Source organism: Hyla sarda, chromosome 5 (assembly GCF_029499605.1).
Source record: "Hyla sarda isolate aHylSar1 chromosome 5, aHylSar1.hap1, whole genome shotgun sequence".
Classification (NCBI taxonomy): domain Eukaryota; kingdom Metazoa; phylum Chordata; class Amphibia; order Anura; family Hylidae; genus Hyla; species Hyla sarda.
The window spans coordinates 80,971,002-80,981,674 of NC_079193.1; the positions used below are offsets into that span (position 1 = coordinate 80,971,002).

Genomic DNA, 10,673 nt, shown 5'->3' on the forward strand with positions numbered 1-10,673 from the left:
TATTTCCCCCCCCCCCCCCCACCTCCTCCCACAATCAGATGTTCTACATAGGGGGAAAACCTCTTTGAGAAGGCTGCAAAGGGGTGACAAATTACTGCAGTTCAACCCCAAATTACTGCAGTACAGAGCTGCAATGCCGCACATAATCTGTAGGGGTGTGGTGCTGTTCTTGGAAGAAGGTAGTCACGTTCTAATATTGTGATAATGCTGTTAAGGCTGCATGGAGCAGCAAGGCTTCGGGGTGCATTGTATAATACGCTGTCATGTCAGGTTTCAGAATACACACTTGCGCTTCCTCACATGCCAATTTGTCTCTGAAACCAAAGCTACAGGTGGGTTTATGAAAAAAAATCTTATTTACAGCAAATGTGTTCTACAAAAATACAAAATGGTTCTTGTAATACATAAGATATAGAAAACTTTTAATGATTAAATAGACTCCCTATAGTGATTTTAAAATTACAATAAAGTGACCCCCCCCCCCCCCCCAAAAAAAAAAAATCTATGCACCACCCCTGTGGTTGTCCAATTGCAGTACCAAATGTTACCCTTGGGACACTATAAATATACAGGGAAAGGAACCACAAACTGTCACAGTATCTACATTAAACAAAAATCTATGAAAATATACAGTGGGGATCGGGCACCCCAGGTAAAAATTTGTGTTAATGTGCATAAAGCCAAGGAAAGATGGAAAAATCTCAGGCATCTGATTACAGATTAGACATTCTTATATGTCAACAAAAGTTATATTTTATTTCCATCATTTACACTTTCAAAATAACAGAACCAAAAAATGGCGTCTGCAAAAGTTTGGGCACCCTGCAGAGTTAATATCTTGTACTGCCCCCTTTGGCAAGTATCACAGCTTGTAAACCCTTTTTGTAGCCAGCCAAGAGTCTTTAAATTCTTGTTTGAGGTATCTTTGCCCATTCTTCCTTACAAAAGTCTTCCAGTTCTTTGATATATTTCTGGGCTGTCTGTCAAGCACTGCTCTTTTAAGGTCTATCCATAGATTTTCAATTATGTTGAGGTCAGGAGAGTGTGAAGGCTTGGCAAAGCCTTCAGTTTACGCCTCTTGATGCAATACTCCGTGCATTTCGAGGTGTGTTTTAGGATCATTATCCATTTGTAGAAGCCATCCTCTCTAACTTCAGCTTTTTCACAGATGGCATCAAGTAAGCATCCAAAATTTGCTGAAATCTTATTGAATCCATTTTTCCTTCTAATCGCAAGATGTTCCCTGTGCCACTGGCTGCAATACAACCTCAAAGCATGATTAATCCACCCCTATGCTTAATAGATGGACAGAGGTTCTTTTCATTAAATTCTGTTCCCCTTCTCCAAATGTACTTTTGCTCATTCCGGCCAAAAAGTTCAATTTTAACCATTGGTCAACAGAACTTGTTTCCAAAATGCATCAGGCTTGTCTATGTTCATTTGCAAAGTTCAAACACTGATTTTTGTGGTGAGGACGTAGAAGAGGTTTTCTTCTGATGACTCTTCCATGAAGACTATATTTTGTACAAGTATCTCTCGTGTCTGCCAGATCTTTCTGGAGGGATTGTGCAGTCAAACGTGGGTTTTGAATTGGTTTTTCTCACAATCCTGTGAGCTCTTCTCTCTGATATTTTTCTTGGTCTTCCAGATCTTGCTTTAACTTCCACTGTTCCTGATGACTGCCATTTCTTAATTACATTCCGAACAGAGGATAGTGACATCTGAAAACTTTTGCTATGTTCTTATAGCCTTCTCCAGCTTTGTGAGCGTCAACAACTATTTTCAGTTTCAGATTTCTAGACAACTGCTTAGAAGAACCCATGGTGCTGATTGTTGGGGCAAGGTCAGATGAGTCTGGGCATTTAAAACCTTTGAGATTGACATCACCTGGTCTTCCCAGATGATTGCGAACAATCCATGACACTGGCAGGTCTCAGCTTTGCACAGGGGGTAGTGCATGCTATAAACTCTGCAGGGTGCCCAAACTCTTGCAGACGCCATTTTTGTTTTCTGTTATTTTGAAAGTGGAAATGATGGAAATAAAATCTAACTTTTGTTCACATATAGTAAGAATGTCTAATCTGTAATTTGATGCCTTTTTGGAGATTATTATTTTTTTTCCATCTTTTTGTCTTTTATGCACACTAATAATTTTTATTTTTTACCTGGTGTGCCAAAACTTCTGATTTCCCCCCCCCCCCCCCCCCCCCACTGAATCGGTTGTATGAATTGTGGGGAAGGGGGGCTATTGATAGTGTATTTCTCCCCCCCCCCCTATTGTACAGCGCAGTGAAGCCTAATTGACTATTACCCAGTGTTACTGTGTGATTCATCTGAGTAGCTTGAACACTCGCTCCGTACAGAGTGACTATATGATTTACAGCGCTCCTATAGTTATCAGCAGGAGTGGTGATAAAGTCTCAGATTCACCAGTCAGGAGTGATCAGCTGCCCCTCACCTTAGTTGTAATAGTAGTTTTGAATACAATCATTAACCCGATTTAAATGAATAAAATTCACTGTTGGGCTAGATTCAGACTACAGAATTTCTGCCTGCAATTCAGCTTTGCAATTGCCGGCAGAAATTCTGCTTGCTAAAATGTACAAGCTGGTGAATGGGTTTTCCGCTCACAAATTCACACTTTGGAATTTTGGAAGTGGAATTTTGTGAATGAAAAATCTGCTTTAAAATTTCCACCTGAATGGTGGTGCTCATTCTTCAGGCTGATCTACTCTCAGAACACATTGCAGACTATTGGGGACTGCAATGTCCGTGCAGTCATAGCGCCAACTGATTTTAGTTGGCGCTGGCTGCACTCGGAATCTCTAGACAGAAATTTTCTGTTTGGAGATTCCGTAGTGTGAACCTAGCCTAACAAGTAGACAGTCACTGCCTGGGTATAAAGTCTTGGTTGAGTGCTCCTGAGACTGTCAACTAGCTGTACTTTCCTGTTCAGGTACCTATAGTGGTATGTGTATCACTGTGCAGGTACAGTATGGATGTAATATAACAAGTGCAAAAGGCCTCACAGTATCTAAATGTTGCAGGTAACTCCACAGAGCTACAACTGTCTGAGATGGAAAACTTTCCATTAACTGAAATGCCAAATGTTACCACTACTCCTGCTGCTCCTGGCTGTTTTATATACAGATATGGACATTACGGCACAAACATCACAGTTGTAGGTGAGTTGTCTGACTAGTATACTGGTGGTTCTGAAATGTGTATTACTAGAATCTTGATGCCCTTTCTCCTCTATAGATGGAATCCTTGAGGTTAAGATTGTGGAAATGACCAATGTTGAAGTATCTACATCTCAGACTGGAAACTCCATAATTGACTTTGTGGTGACTTGCCAAGGAAGGTATGTCTGTGCAAATACAAATTCTGTAAAACTGATAAATCCGTTCCATAGGTGAGATGACCCCCCCCCCCCCCCCCCCTGTTCTTTCAGCCTGCCTACAGATGCCTGCACCATAGTCTCAGATGCTAGTTGCATGATTCCCCAGGACATTGTCTGTGACTCGGTTCCATCTTCAGATCAATGCTTACTGACCCTAAGAAGAACCTTTCAGCCTGGATCTTACTGCGTCAATATTACACTGAGTGATAGTGCAAGTTTGGGCCTTGCTAGTACGCTGGTGACAGTAGATGGTGGTAAGTGATGCTTGCATAACTGGTTGTTCAGCTCATGTATGTGTGTGTATGTGTATATATATATATATATATATATACACACACACGTCAGACTATTGCCAAAAATGAGTCTGCCTTAATGGGTTAAATGTTATATAGGAGAAAATCTTTACCCTCACAATCCCCATGGTGTTTGCCCCCAGGGTGAGAATAAGTTATAAAGTCTCCCCTGCCGCCCTATAAGTAGTCCCCTACGGCAGGGAGCAATACTTACCAGGTCCCGTCACTTTGGCCCTAGTGACTCCCTCTTCAGCATGATTGACAGCCAGCGTCACGATCTCTTTGAAGCAGAGCGACTACTCGAACCGTCAATCAAGCTGAGGGGGCGTCACTACAGCAGGAGTGAGGGAACCTGGTAAGTAGAACTCCCCGCCCAGGGTACTACTTGCAGGGGGATAACTTTTGATATCCTCACCATCCCAAGTCCTGCACTATATGCACAAAGATTAGGTCTGGTAACTGGATTTGTAAACTGGAAGGTCTCTAACAACTTTGTTTCTCCTAGGCTCTAAACCCCAAAGGACTCTTCCTTCAGTACTTATTCCTCTAGCTTTGACTGCAGTTGCTGTGGTGGTTGGTTATGTCCTGTACAAGTGAGTTAATAATCTAGACTTTTAATACTGTAATATGATGTAGGGTACTGCCAAGAGCAATGAAAAATGTTGCAGCAGGTTAACTATAAACCAGAGAATTTTTACAAGTGAAATTATCTGCACAGTATTTGACTCCTTAATCTTTTGTTACAGGCAGGCTGCCTGGGCTTACTGGGAATTGTAGTTCTGCAACAGCTGGAGACACAATGGTTGGGAAATGCTTGACTAGCTATACAGTCTAAAAGACCCTGCCTTCAGGCGGTCTGTTTTTTAAACTAAGCAGTTCTATTAGGAAGAGTTTTCAAACTGTCCAAACCAACAACACAAGTGGGACTTTGGGCGTATGGGAAGCATTTAGTTCTAAATTTGTTTTCACTTTGTGCAATCAGCAGCACACACCTTTCCCTGTCTGGTCTTTGGTTTACATGCTTTTTCAATGAGGCTAAGGCCTCTGTCTGCCACAATAAGACTTCTGACAGCCTATTGCATTTTGCAATGGCAATACAGAAATTTTTAGGCTAACCACATGATCACCTCTACAATTATGGTAATGAAGTATACTAGAGGGAAAAATCACCCTTTTATATAATTGCTGTAAAGTCATACCAGTTATGATATTAAAGGGGTACTCTGGTGCTTAGACATCTTATCCCCTATCCAAAGGATAGGGGATAAGATGCCTGATCGCGGGAGTCCCGCCGCTGGAGACTCCTGTGATCTTGCACGCGGCACCCCGTTTGTAATCAGTCCCCGGAGCGTGTTTGCGCCGGTCTGATTACTGGCAGCGTGTGAAATCACGCCTCCGCCCCCCGTGTGACGCGCTCCCCGCCCCTCAATGCAAGCCTAGGGGAGGGGGCATAACAGCTATCATGTCCCCTGCTGTAGGCTTGCATTGAGGGGCGGCGCATGATGTCACACGGGGGGGTGGAGGCGTGACGTCACACTCCGCCGGCCATGTGGTCGCCGGTAACCAGACCCGGAGCGAACACGCTCCGGGGACTGATTACAAACGGGGTGCCGCGTGCAAGATCACAGGAGTCTCCAGCGGCGGGACTACTGCGATCAGGCATCTTATCCCCTATCCTTTGGATAGGGGATAAGATGTATAAGCACCAGAGTACCCCCTTTAATACCAATGTCAACTACAGGGTAACTCAAAAGAATGCAAAATTTAGTCTTGATATACATAATGAGCTTGTGGTAGGTTCTCTCAGTTAACATGAAAAGACAGTCCTTGAGAGAAGTCAGTTTTTTTAGATTTGGCAATCATGGAGGCTAGCACAACACTGGTGAATAAATAATTCAACCCCTCCCCCCCCCCCCCCCCCCCCCAAATCCAAATGCAAACTTAATCCCTCTGACCTCCACAATCCCCAGACTGAACAAACTGACTATTCTGTGGGGCTACAAGAAGGTCTGAATGACCTGGTACAGTGGAGTCTATATACTGTATGAGAATATGCTGGCACACATCTTGACTACTGCCTACAATCCTATGTCACCAATGGAAATCACTTTGACCACTTTCTATTCACTAAGTGTTCAATTTGTTATATTCTCAGCTATGGATAACAAGCGTATAATTCAGCACAGCAACTTTGAATCACTGAATTTTTGTTTCCCCCCCCCCCCCCCCCCTCCTTTCCAGGAAATACAAGGAATACAAACCAATAGCAAATGCTTCAGAAGGAAGGGGTGGTCAAGGAATCGCTGTGTACTTCAGTCAAGTCAAAGATGCTCTCTTCAAAAGAAACAATGAACATGATCCCCTTCTGAAAAAGGCTTCAATAATATAAGCTTAAATCTTGTATGTCTACCACTTTAGAGGCCAAGCTGTAGTAGGAATACAAGCAAATAAAGGAAATACTTTATTTAAATTGTCACCTGTCTTAAATTACAGGTACAAGGCATACCACAAACCTTGAAAAGGCAACTTGGGCTGCATTCACATCACATCTGCAGCCTAAGGCTGCCAGATCTGGCTGGGGGAATGGGAAAACCAGGAGCTCCTGTACCCCAGCCGGACAGCACCAAAACCCATTCGCTTTAATGAGCCAACCTGAGTCGGGTTGGCTCATTTTTGCCCCGTATCGTGACTAGCCCTAATACGTAGCGTACTACGGTTTAAGGTCTGGTCACAAAACTACATGCAGGGCAAAAAAAGAGCCAACTGGAGTCGGACTCCGATCAGCTCATTAAAGTGGATGGGTTTTGTCATTGGTCCACCAGGGGTACAGGAGCGCCTGGTTTTCCCAGCCCTAGGCTGCAAACGTGATGTGAAGACAGCATTATATAGAGTGTATCTGGGTTCAGCGTGGCTTTAGCATAATATAAATGAGATGGGGGGGGAGGTTTATTAAAACCTGTCCAGAGAAAGTTGCTGGGCTATACAATAGCAACAAATCAGATTGCTTTTTGGCAACTTGGCAACGTTTCCTCTGGACAGGTTTTGATGACTCTCCCCCATAGTCTGAAGTTTGAGTAATCATTGCGAAGAAGCTTTCTTTTGTTTGTAGTTTCTTCATAAAATGTCAATATATATATATATATATATATATATATATATATATATATATATATATATATATATATATATATATATATATATATATATATATATATTCTCAATACTGGTTTTGTTATTAGCAGCTGGACAGTTTTCCTATGCACAGGTTTTCAAAAATCTCCTCAGATGTTTTATACTACAGTTAATACTCAAAGAAAGGTCTTGAGTCCCAGTTTAGACAGCTTAGTAATATTCTATACATGTCTCTGTTCCCAGGGAAGTTTTGATTACATTTTAGGTCAGTGGTACGGTATGTTTGTTTACTTAGGACAAGGTTGAGATGGTGGGTCTGTGACATTGCCATCTGACCAGGAGTAGCTCATGATGCTGAAGGGCTGCAAATATAGTGCAATATGCTGTGAACACTTAAAAATTCCTAAAGTTAAATTTAAACTGTCCAGAGTACAAGCAAATCACCATAGCAAACCTCCTCTTGATTTGTCCTTTATCAGGAATTATCCAGAGGTGGCAGCAGAGAGCACTGGTCAGACCTGAAACTTTTTTTGGCGCATACAGCAACTGATAAGTACTGGAAGGTAGGGCTGGGCGGTATGACCAAATATGTGTATCACAGTATTTTTGTAACTTATGGTGGTTCCACAGTAAATTTAATTAGCCCAGCACTGCGCTGTCCCCATTGGGGTACTACTGTCACCCGCAAATGATCGTCCGCCTGTTGCGGGCTGCCGGCGCTGACACACTATAGCTGTATCCCTATGCCCGGGCTGCAAAAGGTAAAAATTTAACTTTAACGCACATTCCTACGTCAGCCTTACTCTCTTCCTGGGGATGTGAACGTCGGAGAGCTGTCAGCCTATCACCGGCCGCAGCAATGTATCGCCTCGGACAGTGATAGACTGAGCCCACTGTCATGTAAGAAGCCGGCTTCTTATATGACAGTGTACTCAACCGGGACATCACTGCGTCCGGTGATAGGCTGACGGCTCTCAGACGTTCCATTCCCTAGGAAGAAAGTCCGGACAGACAGGGGAGGTGAGTTTAAAGTTTTTGTTTGCCTTTTGCAGCCGGGCCATAGAGATACATCTATAGAGTGTCAGTGCTGGCAGCCCACAACAAACAGGAGGACAAGGAGAGCAGTGCTTGCGGCTGACGTGAGTATTTACCCCGATGGGGACAGTGCTTGTGGTTCACATATGATTAGTTCCCCAATGTGGGGACAGCGCAGCACTGGGCTGATAATTCATTCCTGAGGGGGAGGGGCCAAACTAATACTGCAGTATGGGGAAAAATCCATATCGTGAAGGACTAAAATTTCGCTAACCGGTATACTGCCCAGCCCTACTGGAAGGATTAAAAAATTTCTCTACAAATCTGTAACTTTCTGGCAGCAGTTGATTTAACCCCTTAAAGACGCAGGACATAAATGTACTGGCACACTGGCGTAGAAAACCCCCTATGCAATCCCTAATTTAGTCCTCAAATGCGCATGGTGCTCACTTCGGAGTCCTGTTATATTTCAAGGAAACAGTTTAGTGGCACATGGGGTAGTTCCGTACACAAAAAAAAATAAAAAATTTGTAACACAATTTTGCTGGAGTACGGAAATACCCCATATGTGGGCGTAAAGGAGTGGGAACGCACTATGTACATTTGAGGCCTAAATTAGTGACTTGCACAGGGGTGGCTGACTTTACAGTGGTTATGATTTAAACACAAAAAAAAAGTGTGACCCTATTTTGGAAACTACACCCCTCACGGAACATGAGAGATAGTGAGTCTTACACCCCACAGGTGTTTGACAAATTGTTAAAGTTGGATGGTAAAATGACTTATTTACACTGTCAATCCCTTCTTTATACTCACATCTCCATTTCTTATAGTCCAAAAATGTAAGAAATATATTTTTTTTTTTCATAAGGCTATGTTCACACACATCAGCTTGCTTTTTATGTTTAAAAAAAATAGCCATAAAAAGACCTTTAATAAAACCACATTAGATATAAAAATGACCTAATGCAAGGCAGGTGTTAGTGCACACTTGAAAACAGCTGCAATAAAACAACTTCCCCTGTCATCTCCATGAGAGCTCCCAGAGATTGCCGCCGCCTAATTGGGACAGGAAAACCGAGTTTAAAACCCCACCCTCTCCATTCCCAGTGTTTTTCCTGTTCTGATTAGGGAAGGAATCTCTGAGTGCAGGAGATGGAGAGAGATAGAGAGAGATATATTTATATATATATATATATATATATTCTCTCTAATTTTTTTTTTTTTTTTTTTTTTTTTGCCTGCTAGCGATACTAACCCCCATAAAAGATTTTTTTTTTATCTTTTTCTTTACCAGGCTAAATACCTGGATTTGGTGCAGACACTGACTGTGGGATTTTGGATGTTTTTTTTTTCTCGGTCTCCCACTTGTGGCACCCAGGCGGGCTTATGCAGGGGAGACGTGATAGGGGCTGGATCGCGGTCCTGCCTTCCGGTCCTGTGCTGGATGGTCCTCAGTACAGGCCGCAGCGTCGCTAGGCCGGAGGACTCTTATGGTTTGACGTCCCTTCCGATGACGTCTGAGTCCTCTGGAGGTCACTTCCTGCCACGTGTATGGTGTTTGATGTCACACCCGGTCGGAGTAGGTGGGGATTTAAAATCCCCAGTATACAGGACACCTAGGCATGGCAGCAGGCACCTACTCTGGTGGAGCAAGCTCTATGTGGGACTGCTCTGCTGAAGCTGCCATGACCGCTGCCACTCCTGCTGCCATTGCTGTTTCCTATCCCACAACACAAGTACTATTGTGAGTACTTCTTGATGCTTCATCTTTACTTGGGCTATTACCGTGGTGGGTCTCAAGCCTCTGTCAAGACCCTGGAGGTTGATCCCATGTAGATCCAAGGAACCGCAAGTAAAGAGGGCCTATAGAGGTTGTTATATCCTGGCCTATCTTCAGGACTGCTGTCTGATCCTTTCCTCTCTTTATTTTTTAGGGAGAAAAGGATATTTCTTTGGTTTCCGTGAAAACGAAATCTAAGGCTAAGAAATGTTTAATTTGTAATAAGGATCCTCAGGTGTCTTCTAAAAAAAACCTTTATGTAAAAAAAAATGTGCTGCCAATATGGTCTCTGAGACTCCTGACCTTTATGAAAGATATTATGATGATTCAGTTAGATATCCAAGCTGCTAAATTCTCTTCTTCTAGTCAAGCGGCCCTGTCTACATCCATTAAAGTCCCAAAAAAGTCTAAGGTGGTCTCCCTTTCCGATTCTGATGATGCTACATCTCATCAAGACATTGAAGGGGGTGAATGTGTGGACAGCCCACAGGAAGAAGAGGATACAGGGTTTAAGAATTTTTTTTTTAAATTCTGAAGACATTGATGAACTCATTAAATCTGTTAGTAACCCTTAACCTTGAAGAGGTTAGAACTATTCAGGATCAATTATTTGGTGGGCTAGGTGACCGTAAAGCTCCCTCTTTCCCTGTTTATCCTAATATCCATAAGATCATTAATGATGAATGGGCTAGGCCCGATAAGGGGTCATTAATTCCTAAAGGCATTAAGAGACTTAACCCTTTGCAAAGTCTGATGCCTCTAACTGGGATACTATACCTAAGGTTGATGCTCCTATAGCTAAGGTAGCTAAAAATACTTCATTACCATTTGAGGATTCCTCTCAATTGAAGGATCCAATGGACAGAAAAGCAGAGAGTCTCTTGAAAAAAGACCTGGGAGGCAGCAACTACTTTGCTTAGGCCTAATGTAGCTTCCACCTACGTAGCCAGAACCCTGGGCGTATGGATTGACCAACTTCAGCTACACTTACAGGGTGATACTCCTAAAGAGGATATCAACGAAAGTT

At 42.9% G+C, this 10,673-nt stretch overlaps 1 protein-coding gene across 9 annotated transcripts in view; it reads left to right on the forward strand.

Annotated features, from left to right (window-relative positions):
- LOC130273277 (protein QNR-71-like) overlaps positions 1-6,169 on the forward strand; it is a 32,517-nt gene extending 26,348 nt beyond the window's left edge. For 8 of the 9 annotated variants that reach the window (XM_056519784.1, XM_056519781.1, XM_056519782.1 and 5 more), the window contains exons 7-11: positions 3,048-3,185; positions 3,262-3,364; positions 3,455-3,657; positions 4,202-4,289; positions 5,938-6,168. In XM_056519784.1, the coding sequence (XP_056375759.1) occupies positions 3,048-3,185; positions 3,262-3,364; positions 3,455-3,657; positions 4,202-4,289; positions 5,938-6,085 (680 nt within the window). In that variant the 3' untranslated portion in view covers positions 6,086-6,168. Of the gene's footprint in view, positions 1-3,047; positions 3,186-3,261; positions 3,365-3,454; positions 3,658-4,201; positions 4,290-5,937 lie in introns of all 9 variants that reach the window. The other variant, XM_056519777.1, reaches the window with a different exon arrangement.
- Positions 6,170-10,673: the final 4,504 nt, after the last annotated feature.